Source organism: Hordeum vulgare, chromosome 1H (assembly GCF_904849725.1).
Source record: "Hordeum vulgare subsp. vulgare chromosome 1H, MorexV3_pseudomolecules_assembly, whole genome shotgun sequence".
NCBI classification, from domain to species: Eukaryota; Viridiplantae; Streptophyta; class Magnoliopsida; order Poales; family Poaceae; genus Hordeum; species Hordeum vulgare.
The window spans coordinates 388,556,223-388,583,581 of NC_058518.1; the positions used below are offsets into that span (position 1 = coordinate 388,556,223).

General features: G+C 43.6%; 3 protein-coding genes across 7 annotated transcripts; 2 read left to right on the forward strand and 1 right to left on the reverse strand.

Annotated features, from left to right (window-relative positions):
- The first annotated feature begins 1,613 nt into the window (after positions 1-1,613).
- On the forward strand, positions 1,614-13,085 carry LOC123439612. 2 transcript variants are annotated; one of them, XM_045116312.1, is made up of 17 exons: positions 1,614-1,790; positions 2,494-4,631; positions 4,742-4,978; positions 5,154-5,503; positions 5,669-5,897; positions 5,973-6,048; positions 6,141-6,193; positions 6,293-6,400; positions 6,479-8,062; positions 8,141-8,247; positions 9,230-9,332; positions 9,481-9,661; positions 10,009-10,076; positions 10,714-10,826; positions 11,140-12,207; positions 12,553-12,649; positions 12,749-13,085. In XM_045116312.1, exons 2-17 carry the CDS (start codon positions 2,504-2,506, stop codon positions 12,763-12,765), a joined length of 6,519 nt encoding a protein of 2,172 aa, XP_044972247.1. In that variant the 5' UTR covers positions 1,614-1,790; positions 2,494-2,503; the 3' UTR covers positions 12,766-13,085. The 2 variants fall into 2 exon arrangements, with proteins under 2 accessions (XP_044972247.1, XP_044972240.1); XM_045116305.1 differs by having other exon boundaries at positions 1,615-1,790; positions 6,290-6,400.
- Positions 13,086-15,498: 2,413 nt separating this feature from the next.
- Positions 15,499-17,601, forward strand: LOC123439659 (2-oxoglutarate-dependent dioxygenase 11-like). Its single transcript, XM_045116353.1, has 4 exons — positions 15,499-16,144; positions 16,267-16,514; positions 16,713-17,037; positions 17,145-17,601. Exons 1-4 carry the CDS (start codon positions 15,884-15,886, stop codon positions 17,373-17,375), a joined length of 1,065 nt encoding a protein of 354 aa, XP_044972288.1. The 5' UTR covers positions 15,499-15,883; the 3' UTR covers positions 17,376-17,601.
- Positions 17,602-17,802: 201 nt separating this feature from the next.
- On the reverse strand, positions 17,803-20,823 carry LOC123439629. 4 transcript variants are annotated; one of them, XM_045116335.1, is made up of 3 exons: positions 19,273-20,823; positions 18,925-18,979; positions 17,803-18,375 (listed from the first exon to the last, which is right to left on the reverse strand). In XM_045116335.1, exons 1-2 carry the CDS (start codon positions 20,635-20,637, stop codon positions 18,971-18,973), a joined length of 1,374 nt encoding a protein of 457 aa, XP_044972270.1. In that variant the 5' UTR covers positions 20,638-20,823; the 3' UTR covers positions 17,803-18,375; positions 18,925-18,970. The 4 variants fall into 4 exon arrangements, with proteins under 4 accessions (XP_044972270.1, XP_044972278.1, XP_044972257.1 ...); XM_045116343.1 differs by having other exon boundaries at positions 19,291-20,821; XM_045116322.1 differs by lacking the exon at positions 18,925-18,979 and having other exon boundaries at positions 19,273-20,821.
- Between the last annotated feature and the right edge of the window lie 6,536 nt (positions 20,824-27,359).

Below are 27,359 nucleotides of genomic sequence, written 5' to 3' on the forward strand. Positions count from 1 at the left end.
CCATGATGATTAGTCTCGATGGCTCTGTCACATCACAAAAAGATCAAGTAGGTGGTGATGTGAAGATATAAGGATGTACATTCAAGTTATAACCAATGTAAACCATGAGTTGTTGTGAAAAGACATTTATCTTTGATGAGTAGTTTATTTTATTTTCACCCTACAATAGAGACAGATGAAAAATAAGTAAGGATAAGTTGACACACTTGTATAGAAGGGAACACGATGAGCCCATTCGACCCATTAGCTATGATACCGCTCACATTGTTCACACACATTTTTGGGGAGGGGGGGGGTATCGTGCAATATGTTGGCGAACATTGTGATGTGCCAAAGGCAAGGGAGCACCGCACACCGAGTCGACAATAGGAACAATGGCAAAGAAAAACCATGCAAGTAAGCTCTCACAATGACTAACATGCAACTCTAGAACTTTTTTTATAGATTCAATTGTACTACTCCCGCGAATAACAATAATGTGTGCGTCGGTTGAAAAAACCGCATGATGATACCGAGCATATGCCATTAGACCCATGTACACATGGCTTTAGTGTAATTCGAACTAAGACCGTCGTGATAATAAATCATTTTGTTTTATTTCAACATTTTACATTTCCATCAGGGTTTTCCTTCATAAAAGTTGTTTTCTCGATTACATATTAAATCTCACTCAAATAGATGTACTCCCACCGTTTCATAATATAAAAATGTTTTTGAAAGTATCTAGCATTGGGAGCAATTTTTTGACCTAGAACATTTTTTAAAGACATTTTTGATCTAAACCTAAACACCGCAAAACAGTAGACACACAATAGAAGGCTTTCACATATGATCCACTATTTACTTAGAGTATCTATAATAATCGGACATTGCAAATATAACCCCCTAAATGCCCGCAGACACGTCCGGTGAATGACCGGACGTGTATTCTATTTGTCCGTTCGCGTAACCACCCTCCTTATTTTCTTGCTCATATGTACGGTCATTTGCACATAATTGAAGGAGAGAAAAGAAAGAAATGAATGAATAAAGAGAAAAAAAATATGGTCCACGGCCTTGATGCGTCCTATGTGGCAGACTGACCGGGTACGTCCGGGCGCATCTGCAAGCCCTTTATATCCTTTCCATATTTGAGATGGATATGAGGGTTCGTTGATAGCCCGAACGTACAAAGATGATTAAGGGGTTTGGTTGATTTTTTTTTTCCTGTTCGATTGATCGGGCGTGTTCATAAACGTACGAGGGTTATTTGAGACGTTGGGTGCGGATGATCTTACTCGCCAACAGAGTCACAGGTGGTCTACGGGCCAAGTCCATGGTGGCGCCCCCACTCGCACCAGAGGCGTCGCGACAGGCGAAAGTCTCGTCACAAACCAAACCCAAACGCCGCAACAAAGACCCAAACCCGATCCAACCCCAACCCCAGCCCGAGCCCGCACCCGCCCCCTCTTCTCTCCTCTCCTCAGTGTGCGGTGGCCGACTGACTGGCTTGTGCCTGGTTCGCGACTGGCGTGGTGCTCCGCGCAGCCAAACCACAAAGCTACAAACCCCGCTCCACCCCCGCCTCATCGCCTCCTCCGCCGCCCTTCTCTCGCCGCCGACCGCCCCCGCCCCCGCCCCCGTCTCCCCCCACCGTTCACGGTGTCGCCGCGGCCGCCGAAGCAGGAGGCAGGGTCCTTCCGGCGCCGGGCGCCGGGGTATGAGCAGCAGCCGCCGCCCCGCAGGATCTAGGGTTCCGACCACCCCACTCACGTATGGCGGGTGCTAGAAGCTCCAGCGACATCACCTCGGTATCTCCCCCTTCCCCCTTCCATTTACCGCGTGTGGCTGACGGGTGCCGTGTGCTCGCGTCGGGAATTGCTCCGGGCCAGCGCCTGGCCCGACGAGCTAGGGTTTTGAGTGGCGCTTGAACTGGGGCGCTTCGTTTTTTGGATGCTTTTAGCGGGCTGGTTTCAAGTTCGCTGCCAGCTCTCGGGAATTAGGGTTTTGGAGTAGCATCCAGTGTCAGTCCGTGAGTGTCGGGTTTGCTATGTCCAGCTGTTGCCAACTGCGGCTTTGGGTTCCTGCTCCAGCGATTTGATTTTAGGCTTAGCTAATAGAGGGTGATTTGCTGGTAGGGCATGACATCAGAATTAGTATTTGGCCCATCTCGTGTGCTTTATTATACGGAGCTTAAAAATGGGCTGATGCCCCCCGCCATGCAGTTTTATGCGAGACTCATGGGCAGGCAAGTCCTTGTGGCCTCCTATAATTGGCTAAGATTCTGGTTTTCCGTTCCTACCAAGCAGGTTATTAGCCCTGTAATGTTTGATCACCCATCTGAAGAATGGTGATTTGTGTAGTTATGCTTATGTATGAACTGGAGACATGTGTAAACCATCTACCAAATGCCTAGCTAGCTTGGTGCAATGTTTCCTGCTCACACTTTACTTTCGTCATTGACATGTTGGAACTTCCATTTCTATATAAATTTTAAGTTTGTTCATCTTGCAGACAAACACCCATGGAGTATGATGATACTGATTTCCAGAGCCAAAATTTTCAACTAGCTGGTGAAGACAACAGTAAACCCCCATCAGGTTTGCGGCCATTTGCACTGCCGAAACTTGATACTGACGACCAATTACAGGGCCATCTCAGATTTGGCAATTTGACAGACTCTGAAGGATTTTTCAGTGTAGGAGGGCACGATAATAGTTGGATTGAGGTGCTGTCCACTGGAAGTACCGTCGTTGATTTTAGTTCTAGTGCAGCTGAATCTTGCTCCATATCTAGGAGTAACTATGTCTGGTCAGAGGCAACTTCCACTGAGTGTGTGGAAATGTTGTTGAAGTCAGTGGGAGAAAATGAGATGACTGGTAACATGGATGATAATGTGCATCAGCAGTTAAGTGGCATGGACAGTCAAATTTGTCCATCCAACATGCAACCTAAATCTAGTGACTCTCCATCAGATAGCATTGTGGTGCCTGCTGAGAATGACCAGTCCCAGGGCACTCGTTCTAGAATGCCAGAAGATCCTTTGACAAGTCAACCTCAGTTTGAAGATATTGCACCTTTCTCAATGGTTGAGAAAGCTGAACATGCCGCAGCTTCAACTTTATCAGGCAGGAAGTCGAACTATATGTTGGATTCTGTTTCTGAGAAGTGCATTGTGAGTGAGAAGCTGTCTTCTGCTTCTCAAAAAACACCAGAAGGCTGTCCAGCTGTTGACAACTATTTTAAGGTGGTTCATGATGGTGATTCTTTGGACAATCTCAACATACACTCAGCTGGAGTTGATTCTGATAAGTTGAGCAATGAAGCCTTCTCGGAGTTAGCTCGAATTCAGAACATATACTCCACTGGCTCATATCACTTTGAGCAAGGCAATCATATGCATGCAAATAAACTTGAAGGAATGCATGAATTGCAAAAAATGACAGAAAGCTCTGATGGATTATTGGAGGCCATCACAAATCCGGTTAAGATGCTGCAAATGAATGATGACACTTGCAAGAGTGCCAGTGATTCGCTTCAACCACCCCTTTCAGAAGTAGAACATGCGGCAGAAGGCCATAAAATTTCAGTGGATGCGCACAAAAAATTTCTCATTGAGAAGTTCGTCACTGGCGAAGAACCCACTTCTGCTAAATCTTGTCAAAACCAGTCAGATTTGAATAATTCTAATCCTCGCCCCTTCACTCCATTGTCAACCGAAAGTAGTGAGTTGATTCAGTCTCCAGATGGAAAACAGGTTGCCCATGTCACTGAAGCTCCAGAAGAAACGGAAAGTGATGGAGTGGAAGATACAATTGTTGATATCTCAAAACATGAAGTGCCGGAGCAGCATCAAGAATCTGTTCATGATCTAAAAAATGTTGTTATGGATGATACAAGTATCAACAACGACGTTGACTCAAAGCTTGGAGTGCTAGAGCAGCATCAAGATTCTGTTGATAATCTACAATGTGTTGTTTTGGAAGAACAATCAGGCAGGGATGAAATCTCAGCAGTTTCAGGGAATTTTGAATGCTTGGTAGAAGCTGGTCATGCTGGAAATGATAGAGGTCTTACTGGTACGTCAAAAGATGAGTTTGAATCATCAGGGCATGTTTCTCCTGACAATTCTTCAGCTCTTTTATTTGATAAAAATGGTCCAAATGTTTCCTCAGTAAATCATGAGGGGCCAGTCAAGGAAGATGATACACCTGTTTTAGAAGACAAGCCTGGAACTAATTCTGGGTCTCAAGAAAAAGAGATAGCACCTCTAATAAACAATTTAAGCAGCGATATAGTTTGTACCACAGTTGCTGATACATCCAATAAATCAATGGATAAACCTGACTGTTCAGGAGGTGTTCCATCCGATGGTTCTCTTGCTGGTGTACTTGAAGGAAATGATTCGACGATTTCCTCAATAAATCATGTTGATTCAGTTGAGAAAGGTGCTAATTCTACTTCAGAAGTTGGAGGCCACAATGTAGCATCTGTTCCTGAGTCATTGGCGAAGAAGTCAGCAATGTCTGTGAACTCTGACATCAATTCTATTTCTAGCAGTGGTACCGATCCTGTTGCAAAAAATCCACAGTGCGAAGGGCTGGCTACTTCTTTGGGTAGTTTGACCACGAACCAAAATCAGGATAAATCAGGTGACTTGTCTTTTTTCTTTCCTTCTATCAGCCATGTAGTACCTATTAGCAATATTTATTCCACTTAAACAGGTTTTCTTTGGAAACTGACAAGGTCGGGATTCATTCAGGTGATCATCCAGATGCTCATACAGAGAATTGCCAGGTTGACAGACCTCCATTACAATCTGAAGACCAAGAAATTTCTCATCCACAGAAATGTCAGATTGGTGGATCTTCTGTACAAAGTGGGCATCACGGAAATTTAGCTACCGCCTCCTCCTTAGATGTCTCATCTGGCAAGGGTGCACAAACCATAATAGAAACTCCTTTAAATGCAAAGGATGATCTAAATGTGCATATAAAAGGTTAGTTGTTTGTGCTAGCATAATACTAATGATGCAGTTTTACAAATTTAAGCTCCACTATAGGTGATTAAGTGCACTCGGTTGTCTTCATTCTGTTATGAGTAGTATGCACATTCTAACACAAGCAGCAGACAAATTCAAGTGGATGCAATGTGACATATTCTTTTGGCTACAGATAATGAAGGAAGCTGTAATGATGGTACATGCGGTTCCCCTACAGTGATTAGTTGCACAGAGCCCTGTCTCCAAGAAGGTGGACAGGAGGGTATGTCTGTGCTTCATAGCAACCTAACTGAACAATCCGAGGACAAAAAAGACCCTACAGCCTCAGCTGGTGCTTTCCCTAGTTCGGAAGATTGCTCTGCCAGAAATATAAAACATACCCTTACTTCTGCGGAGACAAATACAACAGGAGATGATAGAAGTTTCTCATTTGAGGTCGGAAATCCACCAAAGGTGTCTGAGAAAGTTCATCGTCCTGCTTGGAGCCCTTTTCCTAGATCTAAAGCTGCTCTAAGTACCGAGGTCTCTCTCTCTCTCTTTTGCTCTTAGTGCATGAGTTTGATGCTTACATACCACACATTAGACTTACATAGCTAGGACAAATGTTTGAAGCTTAAACATCACACCTTAGCTGTGATATTGGCTTGATTTATTATCGTAATTTGTTTACTATTTCCTGTTTTTTAGGTAAACTCAGAAGTCCCTAAACCTGGGACTCCTGGAAATGTGTTGAAGCACACCAGTGAAGTGAGTAAAAAAACGTCTGTTCTGGAGACTGGCAAAGAACAACAATCAGGGAGCAAAGTGGTTGAAAGTGTTGGGGTGCTCTCTAGCAGCTCGCATATTGGTCACAGTACTGAAACTAAAAGTGCACCGTTAGAGCAGCCACAACAGCATCCAACTCCCGAGATCAGTGGTAGGCAAATCTCCTATATTCAAACAGTTCAGATATCTCTATTACCTGTCTTGAATACATCAGTTTCTTGTGCAGCTCTAGCGCATCAACCTTTCACAGATTTACAACATGTGCAGCTACGTGCACAGATATTTGTTTATGGTGCTCTTATGTAAGTTAGAACTCAGAACTCTCTTACATATGTGTTATTTACTTGTGTAATTAGAAATGTATGGATTATGGAACTTGATTTTCTTTCTGCAGTCAAGGAATACCACCAGCAGAGGCCTACATGGTGTCAGCTTTTGGAGAACCTGGTGTGTGTTGTTTCATAGATGAAAGTCCTCTTTTCCTTCTTTTTGCGGATTTTTCCTTGTTTGCCTTGTCTCATAAATTTTCGCATTAACATACAGTAGGTGGTGGCAAGCCTGCCTGGGAGGCAGTCTGGCGAGTTGCTGTTAAGATATTTCAGAATCTGAAGTCACCAGTAGCTGGCTTGGAAACTCCAACAAGCTCACGTATAGGTAAATATGTGATATGATGATTACACTATATACTGTACATATGTATGTTTTTAAATTCCCGAGCACATGAATCTGCAGGCAGCCATGTGGCTGAAAAAGCCAGTAAGGGTACAGCAGGTAAAACTTCACCAACTAGCAAAAAAGGTGGCAAAACTGTGTTGCCAGCACATACTGCTGTAACTCTGCATTCACCAACTTTCAACATGTCACCGCTTGGTAGTTCTACATTGAACCTGCAACGAGGTTCCCATTTGGATTTTAGTCAGGCTGTATCACCAGTATTCGCATACAACTCACAGACAAGGCAGCCTACTTCTGCTGTTGCATCCTGGTTCCCTCAGAGCCCTGGTCCACGTGCTGCACCTTGGCTGGCTCCACCACAAAACTTAATATTTGATTCATCAATGCAACCAACTGTGCCTTCAAGTGATTCTGCAAAGGGATCTAGTATATCCATTTCACAGGCTATTACGCCTGGTCTATTTCTTCCCACTCAGGCATCTTCTACTGTTGCTTCTCCATTAGCAGTTGTACAGGAGGAGAAACAGAAGACACCGGCTTCTAAGCGTAATAGAGCTGGAGCCGCATCACCAAAGCCAAGAAAAAGAAAGAAAGCTTCAGTAAGTCAAGAACAGCAACCTGACATTGCTTCCTCTCAGCTCAACACGGATGTTGCATCATCCCAGCTCAAAACAGACATTGGATCTGTTATTCCTGCCACTGAGCAGACACCAGGCTTCACCTTATCTACTCGTTCTCCAAGTAATGTTCTGGGTAGCCGGCTTGTTCCTAACGCAAGTTTGATCACATCTGTGCCTAACTACCTGGGTGGTAAGGGTGCTGAGCAAAGAATTATCTTTTCAGAACAGATCAGTGGTGCAGTGGACCAATCTATGGACCAAGCCAGAGGTGCAAGCATGTACTCTGAGGAGGCACTTAGGCACAGTGAAGGTGTGTGGAACCAGTTATCCGCAAACTCAAGGAGCAAATTACCTGCAGAAGTAGAACAAAAGCTTACTTCAGCAGCTGCTTCTGCTTCCGCAGCAGTTTCTGTTGCGAAGGCTGCTGCAGAAGCTGCTAAAATGGCGTCGGCTGCTGCATTGCAGGCAAAAATGATGGCAGAAGAAGCCCTTGGCTCTACGAAATCTGCTAATTCCTTGCAGAAGCGTGACACTGGCGAAGTTGATGTAAATAATATGGCAAGTGTGTCAAGTTTGACGCCCAAATCATCATGGAAAATAAAGGACAGCACTAATGCCCCAGGTTCCACCATTTCGGTGGCACGAGAGGTTGCTAGAAAAAGGGTTGAAGAGGCATCTGCAGCTGCAAAACGTGCAGAAAATTTAGATGCTATACTTAAAGCTGCGGAGCTTGCTGCAGAGGCTGTGTTCAAAGCAGGAACACTCATAGGGTTGGGTGAGCCTCTGCCTTTTACTCTAAGTGAGCTGTTGGAAGCTGGTCCCGATGGCTACTGGAAGTCTGATAGAGTGAAGAATACGAAGGCTGGTAACACCAGTGAGAATGTGGCAACAGAAGAATTGGAGATACCTGCTGATAAATCTGGCAGAAAGCATGATAGCAGAGCTAAATATGGTCAAGCAATACAGAACCTGGAGCCATCTTCCAGTGTCAAAAGTTCGCAGCCAGATAAGACACCCTCAGGTAAAGCTACAAGTACCTTTTGGTATGTCGTGAACGATGTTCACTTCCAGCTGATTTTTGTTTGTTTGGCTCATGTAGGGAATGGGATTGAAGATAATCCCACTGCTGCCCCACTCAATGGCAACACAAATGATACAGCACCAAGCATAATTTGGAATGGCATTGGAAAAGGATCTTTGGTTGAGGTCAGTTGATTCTTTTTGTCTGGATATATTTCCCCTTTTTGACATGACTAAGATGATATTCTCCTCTGTGGACATTTTTTAAGCTTTTGTTCTATTCTCCATGTTTCCATCTATTTATGAATTTCATTATACACCCTGACCTTTTTTTTTCTAATGACATTGGATAAAAATAATAATAAGTAAAACTTTTGTATTTGACCACATCTATAGAAAAATGTGCTAGTATCTATACTCCCTCCTTTCCAGTTTATAGGGCTTATTTCAAAAATCTCACCAACCAAGGTAGATGATGAGTGGTGGAGTAATTTTTGTAATTTGCAAAAGTACTGAACTAATGCGCTCGTTTTCCTCAAAAAATGTGTTTATCAATGCATTAATTGCAAAGCATGCATGACCAATAAATAATAAAGAACTTTTACATGCATTGGTGAGTTTTCTCTTAATCCTCGCATGCAGTGATTTAATGCACGTTGATATCTGAGCATGTGATGGAGAGCAATAGAAAATGAAACTTATAAACTGGAAAAACGAAAATTTTGAGATAAGCCCTGTAAACTGGAAAGGAGGTAGGTAGTACTCCCTCCGTCCGGAAATACTTGTCCTAAAAATGGATGTACCATTTCTAGGACAAGTATTTCCGGATGGAGGGAGTAGTACTCAAAATTTGGTATTGTAGATAGTGGTATATCTTTCTGTAGACTTGGTCAAACTTAAGATGTTAAACCTAGGGCAAAGCTATAACTTAATTTGGAACGAAGGGAGTACTTATGACTAATCTATTGATATTTTTCATGGGATTAAGCGGCTAACGACTGCGATGTATTCCCTCCGTCCCAAAATAAGTGTCTCAACTTTATACTAACTTTAGTTTTTTGGACGCAGGGACTACTCTAGTTTTTTTCATGTTTGGTATTAAATGTATTTGTTTGTCAGCTTTACTTTTTTCCAACCTTATATTGTATTATTCCATTTTTTGTGTCAGGTTTTCGCTGCTGAGGGTGGTTCAAGAGCAGCTTGGTTTTCTGCTAAGGTCCTTGATATAAATGAAGATAATGCATGCATCAGCTATGAAGCCCACGGTGAAGGTTAGTACCGATTGTTCTATTCATATCTGCACTTCTATTTTCTATTATGCATGCATTCTTTCCACTCTTTGATTATCCTCAAGCTACACCAAACTAAGTGTTGTCTGTTATGCTAATCAGGCTGTGGGATTTGCTGATCTTTTTTTAGGAACTGGTCTTCCCAAGGAATGGGTGTCACTGAAGCAGGAGGGGGAGAAGGCACCTCAGATACGCCTAGCCCATCCTGCTACAGTATCTAATTTGAAAGGAACTAGAAAGCGCCGTAGGGACACAGCACAAAATTATTCTTGGGCTGTTGGTGATCACGTGGATGCATGGATAAAAAATAGGTACGCCATTCAGTGTTCTTACATGCTGCTCTTTCATGGGTAAATGCCGGAAGCCGGAAGATAGCAGCATATAGGCTTGTAGATTTGCATATACACTGATGGTGTTTCTGCTCAAGGCTGTGGTGGGTAGCCCTATTCAGTATTTTGGACTGGAAGGCTGTGCGCAGAAGCATTATTTCATAAGTATATACATCTAAAAGTGGATTTTAGAGCAATTCTAGACTGTCTTATTTCCTATTATAGGTTCATTCTGGTGCCAGCAGTGTTTATGGTAGTACATTGAGTGAGATACCAGTATTCCCTTCTTTATATCACTTTATTGATCTGAAGCCTGTTTCTTTCCACAGTTGGCGGGAGGGAATCATTTCTCAGAATGGTGAATTATGTGACACAAAGTTCGTTGTGCAATTTTCAGGTACTCCCTCCATTTTTATATACAAGGCCACTATCAAAATTACAATTTGCATATATACAAGGCCACTAACACTAATCGATGCAATATTAATGGTGTTTTCCTCGTAGTACTAGTAAAGGAAGAGATTAATTATCCCTTGCATGCATGCATGAGTGAGATCATTGGCTTGATATGATGAGAGAGAAAAATACACATTGATTTACACGGTAAACAAGGAGAGAAGTTATCTTGCAACATTGACTTAGAAGGCATCAACTTTTGCCTTGGTACCTGTAATGTGGGATTGTGGCCTTGTATATAAAAATGGAGGGAGTAACATTAGCATGACTGTCCATCTCTGATCCTCTATGGTATTGTTCTTATTCTGAGTTTTGCTGCCAAGTGCATGTTTCAAGTTAGTAATAATTTGCTACTACCATAGTTTATACATAATGAATGCTTCCAATCAACTAAGTAGAGCTGCCACAACATATCTGAACTGAAATTGATGTCATCATAATTTGATTGCTGCTAACCTACCATTGATCTTTGGCTTTAGGTTTCCAGTTTGACCTGTGGATTTTCATTTATTAATGGGAAAAGTTCTTCAATAGATGTTCCTTTAACCGCCCTTATTGTTTTGGTCATGTATTTTCAGCTGGTGATTCCTTAGTCCTTGATGCTTGGAATCTTCGTCCATCACTTGTTTGGCAGGATGGTAAATGGACAGAGTGGTCCCGTGCACGAGAGAGGAAAGATAAATCAAATAAGGTCCCGTCTATATTCTACACTTACTAGCAATTTTGACTACCCAAATTTAAGCTTTGTCCAAGAATTAATCCAAAAGTTCTTCAATACTGACATTTTTATTCAAATATGATACTACTGGATTCGTCTCCAAAAGTTCTTATTATCTCATCTTTTAACCACTAAAGGAATATAATTTAAGGTTAGAACTTATATTTGGACAATCAAATACGCCACACCTCGTTCTGCATTGGATGGAGTACATTTTATTCGTATGGAATGCGCTAAATATTACTTTTGCACAATTATATTTGAATAACAATATTTTTGGGTACAGGGTGATTCTCCATATGAGAAACGCCAGCGGACAGCAGTGAGCGATCCTGTGCCTGTTGTTGGAGAAGCACGGCCCCCTTCTAAAGACAAGAAGAGCACTAACACTGTAGTGAGCGATCCTGTGCCAACTGTTGGAGAAGCACGCCCCCCTACCAAGGACAAGAAGAGCACTAACACTGTAGCGAGCGACCCTGTGCTTACTGTTGGAGAAGCACGCCCCCCTGCCAAGGACAAGAAGAGCGTTAACACTGTAGCAAGCGACCCTGTGCTTACTGTTGGAGAAGCACGCCCCTTTACTAAGGACAAGAAGAGTGTTAACACTGTAGGAAAACCAGATGAGCCAAGGCCACTGGCTTTATCTGATAGGGACGTGCTTTTTAACATTGGAAAAGGTGCAACTGAGATTAAAACCACCAGGCGACCCGGACTGCAAAAGGAAGGAACAAAGGTCTTCGGTGTTCCAAAACCTGGAAAGAAGAAGAAGTTTATGGATGTAAGCAAACATTATGTTGGCGATCAAGCTGATAAGATTTCTGAGGGTAGTGCAGCCAGCAGATTTGCAAAGCATCCAGTGCCACAGGTACCAAGACCACGGGAAAGTACCCTAAAACTCGACCAGAGAGCCAAGAGGGCAAGTGACATGCGGTCCAGAGGACTTAAATCTGCGAAGTCTCAGACAACATCAACTAACAGTGTTCCTGGCGAGGGTCCTTCATCCACTGCTGTCCCAAGCTCTAGTGCTCTTGAAAGTACTTTCGCTTTTGCGGCAAGTACGGCAAGCTCTTCCAACCCAGTCAACATTACTGTAGAAAATAATAATTCTACTCATGCCACTGACCTTAGAACTGAAGATGCTTCTATTCCGGAATCACGTTTACCAGCCACACCAACCATTCCTGCTATCAAGAAGAATCCAAGTGCTGCTAATCGAGCTAAAAGGAAATTCGTTCCTTCTGCGGATAGTAACGTGAACAGAAGGGTGCTGAAAACTCCTGACGTTTCAGCCAAGACTAGCTCAGATTCTGCTGAACCCCGAAGGTCAAACCGCCGGATTCAACCAACTTCACGGGTAACCACTGGAACTGTCCTTAAGTTGGCACTAAATTTATACTGTAGTTGTACTATTTTCTGTCACTGAGTATTGGTAATACTTGTGGGGCATAATATGGCTATAGCTAAATTTTTAGCCTTTCAGTATCGTTGTAGTCATTGTAGTCTTTTGTCACAGGTCTCATTACTGTGATTGAGTTTCTATACTAGTGTTGCTCCCTTCAGATTAAGTCTTGGCGATTTGATTGTTTTCCCCATTGTGTGCTTGTTACATGTTGAAGCTTGCTGCGGAACCTCTACATACACTTGTTTTATGGAGCTTGATATATGTACTAACTTAGTCTTGCTGTTTTCTGTAATGCAGTTGCTCGAGGGCCTGCAGAGTTCTCTTATAGCCTCCAAAATTACTGGCGAAAAAGTCCCTAGGACTAATTTCAGGAGTGCTACTTCTGCCTCAAGAGGTAACTCTCTTCTCTTTTTGTTGTTTCGGGAACTTCAGTTATCGGTGTCATTTCTGATCCTGTGCTTGTCAATCCGTTTCGGGAACCTTATGGAAACAGGAAAAGCTCATGGCTAATTCAAGGCACCGAGACGCGTGTTTGTACATATCGGTAGCTTGCCGAGCATGGAAGCAAAAAGGATAGGATTTGAGTGAAGGCTTTTGGACCTGGTGTGTGTGTGGATGTACTATAAAACTAGCTTAAGTTAGTGGCTTTTCTCTCTTTATTGCACTGGACAGTATTATTGTGTCGTAGGATTAGCCATTAATCACCCCCAAACCCTCCGTTTAATCTGTATGGATACAATGCCAAGGAGAAGAACGACGGGTTCTGGTTTAAACTTACTCATCAACGGTTGTACTTTACCTTCTCTAGTACCAGCCCCATGTTGGAATGATTGACTGGTGCTTTTTGGTTCCAGTGTGCTTTGACCTTGATGTGGCAACCATGCTTCTTTTGTGCACTGGTGCGTTTTCGCGGCTGTTGCATCATATCTGTACAGACAAATGCGTTTTTCATGCTTACACTTTGTTGCTTTTTAACATATGGCACAAGGGTTTCATTTCGATGAGTGAAAGTTTTGTTGCCAAGAAACGTACAAGGAAATCAGTGACTCATGAAGGTACAAGGTGTCTTGTGATTGTCAACCCTTATTGCCAAGAGTCGTACAGGTAATCAGTGAATCGTGAAGAAAAAAATTGCTCCCTCCATAAAGAAATCTAAACGCTCATATTTCTTTAGAGCAACTCGAACATATGCACAATGGCGCAGCGCTAAAATTCTTTTATAACATTGAAATTGTTTTTTGAGCTCGCGACATGACGCCTGCTCTAGTAGGCGTTGAAAAGAAAAGAACGCGCCGAAACAGGGGTGCTAAATATACATCGCCTGTACCTAGCACAAACAATATTTCCCATCATAATAAAACAAAAAAGATCAAATAGAGAAAAAGTAAATCAATAATATAAATAGTTTAATTATTATTATAACTCAAACAAACATGGTATTTTTTAATACAACAAATAGTTTAACAATACAACATCAAACTAATTTTGACGGTCATGCCATGCTCACCACTCCTTGATTAGATCCTTCATCTTGCGTTTCGACATGTTGAATGGCATGATAGAAGACAATAAATCAGGCTATCCTCGTAGCCCTTCTCTGCACTCGCACGGGATGTCTCAACAATTCATACTGAGAATAGTCTAAATCTTGCCCACGCTCATTCTCGGTGATCATGTTATGCATGATCACGCAAGCGTTCATGATGTACCAAAGGATCTTTTGATCCCAAAATCTAACTATTCTTCTCATAATAATAAATTGGTCTTGCAAAATTGCAAAAGCTCTCTCCACATCTTTCCTAGCCGCCGAGTGAGCATTGTATAAATCAAGTTTTTTCTTACCTTACGGTACCGTCAACGGCTTCACAAATGTTTGCCACCTTGGATAGATGTCACCCGCAAGATAGTAGCCATAGTTGTATGAAAGGTCATTTGCTATAAACTCCACCGGTGTAGTTTCATCATTTGCAATCTTATTCATGGGTGATGACCGATTAAGAACATCGATGTCATTCAAAGATCTAGACATTCCAAAAAAAACATGCCAAATCCAAGTCTCGTGATCGACCACTTCTTCAAGGATTATAATGAAACTTTATTTCCGGGTGTGGAATTGACCATGCCATGTCTTTGGACAGTTCTTCCAACTTCAATGCATACAATCTATTGAGCCAAGCATACATGGGAACCCGCGAGCTTTCTTCATCTCCAAAATCCTCGCGGTGTCTTCAGCATTGGGAGCTCTTAAATATTTTGGACCAAACACTTGCATAATTCCGACTGCGAAGCGCTTGACGCACATGATGGCTTACTCTCATCCATGGTCAAGTGGTCATCTACGAGATCCGCCGGAATACCGTACGCCAACATACGAAAAGCGGCGGTCACCTTTTGGAATGTGCTATGCCCGAGTTCTCCGGCTGCATTCCTTCTTTGCTGAAAAAACCGATCATGGTTCGCCAGTTTCTCTGCAATGTGTTTGAAGAACTCGATGCTCATCCTAAAACGGCGTCGCAAGTAGGACTCGGGGTATGTGGCATCCTCCGCAAAATAGTTCATCATCAATCTGTTGCGGGCATCAATCTTGTCCCTCCACAATTTCTGACAACCCATAACCGAACCACCGTGCCTCGGTTTTTTATTGACGTGCATAGCGATTATTGCGAGGTCCTCCTCTTGAATATCAGATTCTTCGTCGGAAGAATCCTAGGACGAACACATCTATAATATTGTATTTAAAATAGTTTAAAACTACAAACAACATGCATTAAATTCATCTACAAAATATAAAGTTGTAGTATTTACATATCTTACAAGCGTTTTGTCAAACACCTTGTAGGCGTCAAGCTCCAAACGGTCGCCGATCATTGTTCGTCGGATAGGATGGTGCGCTCGAGGGGCGACGACGAGCGAAGAAGGTGAAGGAAGTAGCGACGGTGCGCGGGGATGGGTAGAGGAAGTGACAATGGGTCGTCGGGGCAAATGAGGAAGTATCCGGGCGGCGGCGCCAACGCCTCAAAGTCAGATCTGGTGGTTGGGGGGAAATCGCGCGCGAGTCGTCGCTGTCCAGCGCGCGGGAACGGGCACGACAATTACATTGCGCATGATGCCGTTTTGATCCACGCGCCGAACCAAGTATAGCGTGCGCGATTTTTGTGCGGATGTTGAAACATCCAACTCGGATCCGCGCGTATTAAAAATAGATATCGTGTCTGTTGGAGTTGCTCTTAGAGAGGAATACCTGCTGTTTTTTTAAAAAAAACAATGACATGCTCATATGCTCATCGTTGACAGCACACTAGATCAACCATTTGTTGTAGACATGGACAGCCCTCTATCTTGCTTCTTAGACTATTATTTGGACACCAACGTCGGCTGCTAAAATCTGTTTCCCGGGGCTTGACTTTCTGTTACCTAATAAAAAATTAGCTTACGTGTTTTAAGTTGCGCTCTTCGGAAAGAAAAAAAAACAGAATTTCTTGAATATGCAATTGGAGGAGAACGTTGACTTTGGTGGTGAAGATGGCTTGTCTGAATCGCCTTGGCCTGCCAAGATACATACATGTCAGCTTTCAGATGCTCTTATTAGCCATTGATCACCAGCAAAGCTAGTTGGACCAAAGGAAGGATGGCAGAGTCCTTGGACAAGATGAAGGTGGAGTTCACGGGCCATGAAGAGAGCGTGCAGGCCCTCGCAGAGGCCTTCCATGACTCCGGCGAGGTCCCCGAGAGGTACATCAGGCCGGAGATCGACGCAGAACCTGTCACCGCCGATGCCGGGGCCCATGCTCTGCCGACGATCGACATGTTCAGGCTGCTCGACCCCGAGTTCTCGGCAGAGGAGTCCGCTAAGCTCGGATCCGCCTGCGAGCACTGGGGGTTCTTCCAGGTCCGCCCATGTTCTCACTTCTCGGTCACATGAGTACACCAGTTTTCTCTGTAATATCATCATTCCACCACTCTTGCCATCAAGGCAGCAGAGGAATCGTTTGATGTTCTCTTTGCCTGCAGCTCGTCAACCATGGCGTGGACGTGGGGCTGCTGCGGCAGACGAAGGCCGACATCGCCGACTTCTTCGGCCTTCCCCTGGAGGAGAAATCGGCCGTGGCGATACCGCCCAACGGCATGCAGGGCTTCGGCCACCACTTCGTCTTCTCCAAGGAGCAGAAGCTGGACTGGGTGGACCTGCTGTTCCTCGCCACCAGGCCCGCCCAGGAGCGGAGCCTGGACTTCTGGCCTACCAAGCCCTCCACCTTCAGGTGAAATGCTTCTCTGTTGCGTCAACTCTACTGGCCTCTAGTGGTTGATGTTGCTCAAGACCATGTGTTCTTCTTCCATGCACAATTGGATTGTTTATCTTTATTCATGTCTGTGATGCAAAACAGTTCATCACGTATTGATCTTGAAGGATTCAAACAGTTTTTGATCCCTGATGTTGTGCTCATCCTGATTCCTAGGGACACACTTGATAAGTACACGACGGAGCTAGCAAGCGTAGCCGAACAACTGTTCAGGTTCATGGCCAAGGACCTGGGAGTTGATCAGGAGGCGCTCCTTGGCACCTTCAAGGGGCTGCGCCAGTGCGTGAGGATCAACTACTACCCTCCCTGCCGTCAGGCCGGCAAGGTGCTGGGCCTCTCGCCGCACACCGACGGCGTCGGCATGACGCTGCTCCTCCATGCCAACGACGTGCAAGGACTGCAGATCAGGAAGGACCGAGAATGGTTCTCCGTGCAGGCCCTGCCCGGAGCTCTCGTCGTCAACATTGGCGACGTCCTTGAGGTGTCTTCCTAGCCTGTACTAGTTAGTATCTGATCTATTTAATCTGCAAATAGTATGCTAAGCTTGTCGAAATAAAACGCTGAGAAACTGCCATTGGTTTCAAACAGATCCTCAGCAATGGCAAGTACAGGAGCATCGAGCACAGGGCGGTGGTTAACCCCGACAAGGAGAGGATCACCATTGCGGCGTTCCACAGCGTGCACCTTCCCTGCACCATCGGCCCATTTCAGGAGCTGGGCGACCCTCGCTACAGGGCGGTCGACGGCCTCGACTTCACCAAGGGATACTTCGCGGCCAAGCTGGAAGGCAGGAGATACCTGGAGAGTTTGAAGCTATAGGCATATGATGGTCACTGGTCAGAGTGATGAGTGTTACGATTAATTCCCTTGGTTTGATACTACTCCTGTTGCTTTCCTATGCCTCAGATGTGTTGCTTTCAGCATGGATGTTATGTGCAATCTTCTCATAGAATGATTTTGTGAACTTTTTCTTTGAAGAACAGAATGTTTTGTGGACATTTTTGAAGAACATAATATTTTGTGAACTTAGTCTATCAGGTCTAAATACTGCCTGTTGATAAGCAACAATTTGTGAACGGTCTTCTCATTTCCCCTCTTAAGATATATATGTTCCATCGACCTAGGACTGGGAGAAGCCAGTATCCACCTCCTGTTGTGATCTATATGTAGGTTGCAATTTTCTTTTGGAAACAATAGAGATCCACAGTATCATGGGTTAAGTGCAGAAGAATACGTAATCAGCAACTGAGAAGAACTGTTTAGACTAAAATAATAGGGTGGACATAAAGTGTTGTAAGATGGATCAAGTGCAACACCAAACTCAATCATAGACAGCAACACAGAAACCTCCATGAAGATCAAGATAAAAGCTCTTGCCTGGGAGGTAGCCACGCTGAATAAAAGCTCATCTCAACAGAAGAAATACCGTTTATCTCAACAGAAGAAAAACGTTGTGACCCTTCCAGAGAGGCTTGTTCAACTGGCAAATAAGTGGTCACATGCTCTCCACGGCCTCTCCTTGTACATATCATCAGCTCTCTGTTTTTGTCTATTCCCTGTAGCTATCCAAGAGCACCTATCCTCAAGATGTGACCCCTCACAGTTGTCAATTCTGTATCTAGAGCAGCAATTTTGCTCAGACTTCTTCTCACCCTCGAAAGCAATAAGGCCTCTATCTCCACGACTTTTGCCCCATCATCACTAATCAAAGCTTCTTTGCATGATCGCACTACTGTGACAAGAACAGAGGGGAATTTCTCTGTGCTTACAAACCATCTTCTACAACATTGGCTCCAGTTACTTTGGTTTCTGAATCCTCCTGAGATATAAGAAAGGGTTTCATTATAAGTAAGGATTGACATATATGTAAATACAGATTGTGCATGATGGATTTATTTAGCATGCGCAGAGGCAATGAATGTAGCATGATATACTGTTACACAGTCACATCATTTTTGAACCTGAACTGACAGTAGCAAAGGCTCCTACTGACTTTGTACTCCCTCCCTTCCTAAATATAAGTCTTTTTAGAGATTTCACTAATGCATCCGTATGTAGTGTTTTAGTGAAACTTCTAGAAAGACTTATATTTAGGAACGGAGGGAGTATTACTTATAGGTCTCACAAAGTACAAGTAATAGAATTTACGTAATGGTGGAGGGTGAGAGGGGGCTACACAGTATAAACCTAAGCTAGAAAAATAGAGAGCCACAAAGAGTTAATAAAAGAAGTAATAAAAGGGCACTAGGATCTCTTTAGTTCTATGCCGAAGCATCCCAAAGTCCTCTTTAGCACAGTCACACCATTGACATCTCATAGTGGTTAACACTATGAAATATTGCCTAGACAGCATTTTTCTGCACTTTACCGAAGAGAAACTTGCAGCCTCAAATGTTGTCAATGTCAGTGTGCTATCAGATATCCTGCCAAAAAATTTGTGCTAAAAAGTTAAATGTTGCCTCCCTGTACTAACATATATATAGTCTGCAATTGAACTCATGTAAAATGAGATAGGCAAAACCAGACACGTTACTACATCTAGACTAGAATCAAGTCATCCCTCGGTAACAACATCAACCACAGCTGACCAGAATAGCAAAATTTTAAGAGTCGATAGCAGATTTTCACAACAATAGGCACTCAAATGCTCTTAAGTAACTTAACTGAATACTACTATAATCCAGGGACCAGATGCAGGAAGAATGTTTTATGGCACCTTCAAGGTCGGGCTCACCTTGTTGCACACCAAAGAAGGTGGCCAGGCCATGATGTAGGGATGGAGAGGGCTGTCATATGTACCCCGGAAGAGTTTGATGAGCTCCGCTGTTTCAAGGCAGAAGGATAGAAACCACTCAGGAGATTCAGTAGTCGAGTCACAGTAACTAGACAGGTACACAAAGCCGTCGACAACTGCCACACTGTTCACCACGATATGATCTTCTATTGAGCACTTGGTGAACTCAATAATCTTGTGCAATGGAAACCTCTTCTCAATCCATCTCTTGGCACCGTCATCTTTGGCTCTCCAGAACCAAACAACAAGCATCCACTCCTTTGCACGGGAGTCATCTGCGCAAACGATGCAGAGCTCGCCATCCTTGCTCTGACCAAGCCTAAGGTTTGCGGATTGCTTCCTTTTTAGGGGTTGCGGCAAATCCATTTGAGAGAACTGCAATGTCGCAGTATTGAGCACAAGCATGTAGGCTTGGTTCTTGCGCTTCCAATAGATGGATCCATTCACTAGGGTACCAGTGTGAAACCTGAGCTTGTCGTCTCCATCATCCCCAGGCTGTGGCGTCGCGGTATCCACCCACGGCAAAATCAGCCACCCCTTGTCCCTGTCGTCCGATGAGAAGACGGCGATGCGCACCCGCGCCCGCCGCGGGGACCTGAGGTGGTGGACACAGACCGCACGGAACGACCCCTTGCCCTCTTTGGAGAAGACGACGTGGATCTCGAGGGAGCGGGAGCGGGACATCTCATGGGGCAGTTGAGGCAAGAAATCCAGAACCAGTGTGAGGGGGTTGTAGGCGGCAACCTGCCAGGTGCTCCGGTGGAGCAGGACGACGTAGCCCTCTTGGCAGCCCTGGATCTCCCACCCGGGAGAGGGGTCGTCGTTGTCTTCCGGGAGTCGGGTGAGGAAGAGATCAGCGCCGCGTATCGCGGCGGCGAGGTCTGAGTCGGACCGGCGGCGGAGGGGGACGAAAGAAGGGATGGAACAGCTGTAGGACTCGATAAAAAGGCCAAGGAATGGGGATGGGTGGAGCGACCGGAATCGGCGGCGGAAGACGGGGGACGAACGGACGGCGTGGAGAAAGGTGAGGCAGGCGAGGGCGGCGCGGACGAGGCTCGGGAGGGAGGGGAGACGGAGGAAGATCTCGAGGAGAAGGTCGTTTCCTATAGAAGTGATGGTGCTGGGAGCCGGTGGGGTATATCTCGCCGTCGGCGGCCCTAGTTGGGAGGCCATGGCTGCCGAGTTCGAGCTCGGGCCGGCGGCCGCAGGTTCTTGTTTTCGGAAGGAGGAAACGTTCGTCACGTCCGTAATGGAAGTGGGCGTTTGTCCGGTAGCTGTTTGGATCATAGCTTGGCTTCAAGGTTGTCAAGAGCATGATATATAAATTTAGGCATGGATCAATACTAGCAGTGTGAGATCCTAGTGCAAGAAAGGAGGATAAAACAGTATGGATAAAGATTGCTTGCCTTTGCTTGCAAGAGTATGGTATCGTAGTGTATCCTTGTAAACGGTGTCGAAACAATGTCGTAAGCGTGCACGTAAGAAACATTGTTGATGGAACCTAGCAAAAAAAAAAAAAAACAGATCCGATAAGAAAGAAAACAACATAGGAAACTAACGCAACGTGCAAGCAAACATGCATTTTAATGTGATGGAAAATAAAACTACAACTAGCGTATCCAATTTAAGTGAAGTCGAGAAACAAATAACAACCATTTTTTCAGAAGAACTTCATATGTATAATGTAAGTTAAAATGGATTTACTACGAAATACTAGTTGGAAGGTGGGAGCAGGTGGTGCATATCTCGTCGTCGACAACCCTAGTTGGAAGGCCATGGCTGTCGACTTCGAGCTTGGGCGGCGGCCACAAGTTCTTGTTTTCTGAAGGAAAAGTTTGACACGTCCATAAGGGAAGTGAGCGCTTGTCCGGTAGTTGTTTGGATCATAGCTTGGCTTTCGAGGTTGTCAAGAGTATAATATTAATAAATTGTCTTTTTAGGCATGGATCAACACTAGCATCATGAGATCCTAGTGCAAGAAAGGAGGAGAAAGCAGTATGGGTAAGGATAGATTAAATGGTTACTTGTCTTTGGCTGCAAGGGCATATCACTATAGTGTGTCCTTGTAAATGGTGTCAAAACAATGTCGTAAGACGAATTGTAAGCGTGCACATAAAAAGCGTTGTGGCAAGAAACGAAACAACATAGGTAACTAGCACAACACGCAAACAAATGATGCATGTCATTTTAATGTGATGGAAAATAAAGCTACAACTAGCCTAGAAAAGTCAAAAAACAAATAACAATCACTTTTTAGAAGAATTTCACATGCATAATGTAAGTTAAAATGGATTTACTACATAACACTAGTTGGGAGGTGGGAGCACGTGGTGCATATCTCGTCGGCGACGACCCTAGTTGGGAGGCCATAGTTGTCGACTTCGAGCTCGGGCGGTGTCCGTAGGTTCTTGTTTTCTGAAGGAGAAGCTCGTCACATCCGTAAGGGAAGTGAGCGCTTGTCCGATAGATGTTTGGATCATAGCTTGGGCTTCAAAGGTTGTTAAGAGCATAATATATAAATACATAAAGTTTTTTTGGCATCGATCAACACTAAAGCACCATGAGATCCTAGTGTAAGCAAGGAAAAAGTATGGGTAAGGCATGACCAAGGGGATTGCTTGCCTTTGGCTGCAACAGTCTGCACTGCAATGTATCCTTGTAAATGACGGTGTATGACAAATTGCATGTGTGCACGTAAGAAGCGTGCGTGTATGTGTTCAAAAGTGGAAGATAATGGAAGATCTGAAAACTAAACTTTTTGCTAGCCAAGATTCATGTGTTATATGGATGATTCGGATTTCAATGGATTTATGATGAATTTTAAAGAATCGTGTATTTTTCTAAAGACCTAAAATGCTAAAAGACTAATGAGCTGAATCTGTCTATTCGGTTTGCTGGTCAGCTGGCCGTGAAGCATCTCTCTGACGCCTAGTCGCACAAAATTTATGAAAATGCTAACAAGACAAAGCCGAATAGGCAGGGGAGAGTTGAGCTCACCTTGGGCTATTGATCGACAGGTGGGCTGGGCTAGCGCAGTTTAGCAGGCCAGCGACGTGGCATTAGTTGTGGGTTGATGCAATGTGGAGGTGAGTAGATCGAAGGGGAAACATGAGACCAAATTTACCTAGGTTCACGCCCTCCTTATGAGCTACAACCCTATTGTAGGATCGAGAGTATATCTATCGGGGGAGTGAATGAGATTTTTTTTGAAACCGGAGTACTCTCAATACAACACACACATCGAAAATCTATTTCTATATCTATATCTATACCTACTAATAAAAGATGGATTGCTTTTGCGTGTACGTCATTAAATTTCCTTAAAAGTTAGAAAAAATTACCCCCAATAGCACGTGTAAGTGGCAAAAGGATTCGTTTTTAAGTCCCCGACATCGAGTTTGGCTCATGTATAAAGTTATCCCATCACAATGACAAGTGCACATGCACCCTACTGACTTGAGCCTTCCTCTCCCACTCAGTAGACCTGAGTTCGATCCCTCCTTCTCCCTTTTTTTTCTTCCTTTCTCCTGATTCCACATGAGCACAAGACAGAGCAGCCTAGCCCAAGTGCCATCTTATCCGCTACACAATTTTCAATTTTGGCCCAACCATTTTCTGTTTAAACTTTTTTTGGCAGATTCAAGTATTCAAAAAAATATTCATATCTTTCAAATCCTAACTCCAAATTTAGAAATTTATATACGGAAATCACTTAGAAAAATGTGTAAATTCCAAATATGATATTATCTTGCATGTTAATCATTTCTAAATTTATGTTTATGTTGGACCCTTAATCAATACTTTTCTCTATGTGAGGTATTTTGAAAATGCCTATGCATGTCCTTACAAATTGATTGTCTTCGGTGGAGATATCTAATATGTTTGCATGCAAATTGAGTCTTGACTTGGAATTACAGTTGTAAACACATATATTAACAAAACAAAACTAATGCTCTTATGCACGTGCTATCGTTGAGTACTAAAGTGTACTTTGCTATTTTCAGCCTAATATATTATTTCTTGGGTATCACTAAGGAGGAACACCACAAAGACGTGAATTGATACTGGTAACTAGGTATATATTTTTGTTGTCTAAAAAACCAGACACAACTTTAGTTACTTAAAAAATCATTCCACATATATATTTGTGCACAACACCACTTATCATGTTGTTTCTCGTATGGCGTTGTGAAAGGTTTCATGTTATTCCTTAAAGGTCTCAAGTTATTTCTTGGTGTCATCAAGTGTGTGTATGGGGTGATTTTTGTCTGCCGTTGCAACACACAAACATGTTTGCTAGTAAAAGTAAATCATGCAGGTCTATGAAGAAAACAATTCTAGAAAAGAAACATGAAAAAATATAAAACATATCTCTCCAAAAGATAACTACGAGGGCACAAATGGAAAACTTTTAACAAAAAACATTCCTGAAGTAAACTACTCAAGTTATGCAAAGCTAAGATAAAACCGATTTTGCTCTGTGGCCACAAGGTATGTGTTTGACCAATTCACTCTTCTGTAAAAGAGCTATATATCATTGAAGGGATTTGTGGTTGAACACACGAGGGAAACTCCCCATGTCCTATTCTCCTTGATCTCCTATTCTCCCTCATCAAGTTCGTTAACTCGTGCCAATTTACTCCGGTGGATACTTCATGCAACCTCCATAACCTTCACAATCTTTTTCTTCGAAGAGAAGAGTCACTCTTAGTCACTGAGACATACACTTAACCATCTAGAGAGTTAACAACTCTCGACTAAGATATTTGTGATGCTCAACCCTATCAAAGTTTTTGTGCGTTGGGACTTTCTCTTGGTGGATATTCTCAAATATTTTGGATATGATTGCTCAAAGAAACTTCTCGGGAAAATCAAACTCACCAGCCAAGCATAACGACATGTGGGGCTTGTCTTCATAGCCATAGTAATCCCGAGGGTGAAATGACCATACATGGCCTCAATTCGAGCCAATGGCCATGTGACACCTATCCAAAGGTTGGATTGCAAACACATCCAATAACTTTACACTATTGGGAATGGCTTATATGTGAACCCCAATTAGTAGCGGGCGTGGTGTGCTGCATGCCACAACTGTTTGAAAATTAGTAGTGGCGAGTATAAAAAACAACTCACCATAGCTGAAGCCTTAACTATGGCGAACAGGATTCGTAAACTGCAACATGTATACTCTCGTGGATGACATTTGTTTGAGTAACCTAGCAGTAATGAGCCTGCCCCAGATCCTTCCACGGGTAGATGGATGAGAAGTGGTGGGCCCTGATGTGCAACTTCCACTAGTTTTCCTTCCCATGTGCTCAATATTGGCCGAACATAGTTGTGTCGGGTGCTACTTAGTCCTCGCCAGTGGTAGTTTAAAAGGCAGTGGCGGGCGTTTTTTCTAGGCCCATCAAATAACATTTTCCTGCATGGGGTTGCTCTCGATGACACTTAGTAGTGGCGGGCTCGCTAGGGCATCTGCCAATAATAAGATTGAGTATACTGTCTGCTTCCTGGTTCAGTAGCTTCCTGATGGCTGCTGTGTATCCCTTGCAACGGCGCCATAAATAGTTGTGTCGACGGCACCATGAATCCTTCAGCTACGGCTACGCCTTAAGGGACTTCCTAGGCAAGTATGCAAAGGATTTCCCCCGTGGCCTTGGAGCCTTGCGTTGGTGTTCCCTCGAAGCGGAAAGGGTGATGTAGCACAGCGACGGTAAGTATTTCCCTCAGTTTGAGAACCAAGGTATCAATCCGGCGGAAGAGTATCTCAAGATCCTACACAAACACAAAATCTTGCACCCAACGCTATGAAGGGGTTGTCAATCCCTTATTGATTGTTTGCCAAGTGAGAACTGAAAGCAACAAAGTAACAAAGCAAAGTAAAAGCGGAGTTGTAAACGATGGATGTGAATAGACCCGGGGGCCGTAGTGTTTACTAGTGGCTTCTCTCATGAAAGCAAGTAGACGGTGGGTGAACAAATTACTCTCGAGCAATTGATAGAACTGTGCAGAGTCGTGACGATATCTATGCAACGATTATTTCTATAGGCATCACGTCCGAAACAAGTAGAACGATACTTTCTGCATCTACTACTATTACTCCACACGTCGACCACTATCCAGCATGCATCTAGTGTATTAAGTCCATAAGAACATAGTAACGCCTTAAGAAAGATGACATGATGTAGAGGGATAATATCAAACCAATGATAAAAACCCCATCTTTTTACCCTTGATGGCAACTGCTTGATGTGTGCCTTGCTGCCCCTACTGTCATTGGGAAAGGTCACCACATGGCAGAACCCAAAACCAAGCACTTCTCCCATTGCAAGAATCATAGATCTAGTTGGCCAAACAATACCCAAGACTCGGAGAGACTTACAAGGATATCAAATCATGCATATAAGAAATCAGCAAAGACTCAAATATATATCATAGATAATCTGATCACAAGTCCACAATTCATCGGATCTCGACAAACACACCGCCAAAGAAGATTACATCGGATAGATCTCCATGAAGATCATGGAGAACTTTGTATTGAAAATCCAAGAGAGAGAAGAAGCCATCTAGCTACTAACTACGGACCCGTAGGTCTGAAGTGAACTACTCACGAGTCAATGGAGGGGTGATGATGATGATGAAGAAGCCCTCCACCTCCAAAGTCCCCTCCGGCAAGGCGCCGGGAAGGGTCTCCATATGAGATCTCGCGGAAACGGAAGCTTGCGGCGGCAGAAAAGTATTTTTGAGGCTCCTCTGATTTTTTGCGGAATATTTGGGAATATATAGGCGCAAGACCTAGGTCAGGGGGCGGCCAGGGAGGCCACAAGCCTGCCCACCGCCGCCTCCCCTGGTGGCGGAGTGGGGGCTTGTGAGCTCCCTGGAGCCCACCTCGCTTGGCCCAAAAGCCCCCTGGACTTCTTCTGTTCGGGAAAAAATCATTTCGGGGTTTTTCTTCCGTTTGGACCCCGTTCCAAAATCAGATTTGAAAAGAGTCAAAAACACGGAAAAACAAGAACTAGCACTTGGCACTGAATCAATAAGTTAGTCCCAAAAAAGATATAAAAAGATACATAAATCATACAAAGAAGGCAAGAAAACAGAGTGAAACCATAAAAAATTATAGATACGTTTGAGACGTATCAAGCATCCCCAAGCTTAACTCCTGCTCGTCCTCGAGTAGGGAAGTGATAAGAATGAATTTTTGATGCTTTCATGCTATCTAGCATAGGTGTCCTTTGTAATTCCTCTTATGTGACGTGGATGTTCAGATTCATTAGATTCAAAACAATAGTTTGCTATTGACGTGGAAACAATAATAATTCAAGCAAACTAGCAAAGTAATCATGAACTTTCAAAATAACAAGGTCAAAAGAAAGTTATCCCTACAAAAGCATATAGTCTGGCTATGCTCTATCATCATTGCACAACGAATTTAAATCATGCACAACACTGGTATTGGCCAAGTAATTGTTTCACACCTTTACTTTCTCAAACATTTTCAACCCTCACGCAATACATGAGCGTGAGCCATGGTTATAACACTATAGATGGTGTGGAATGTGGTGGAGGTTGCAAGACAAAAAGGAGAAGATAGTCACATTAACTAGGCATATCAATGAGCTGTGGAGATGCTCATCAATAGATATCAATGTGAATGAGTAGGGATTGCCATACAAATGATGCACTAGAGCTACAAGTATGTGAAAGCTCTTAAAGAAAACTAGTGGGTGTGCATCCAACTTGCTTGCTCACGAAGACCTAAGGCAATTTTGAGGAAGCCTATAATTGGAATATACAAGCCAAGTTATATAATGAGAATTTCCCACTAGCTATATGGTGGTGACAAAACGATAGACTCTCAATCATGAAGATCATGGTGCTCAAAATGCACAAGTGTGGAAAAAGTGGTAGCATTGTCCCTTCTCTCTTTTTCTCTCATTTTTTTGGTGGGCTCTTTGGCCTCTTTTTTTATGGGCTTCTTTGGCCTCTTTTATTTCCTCACATGG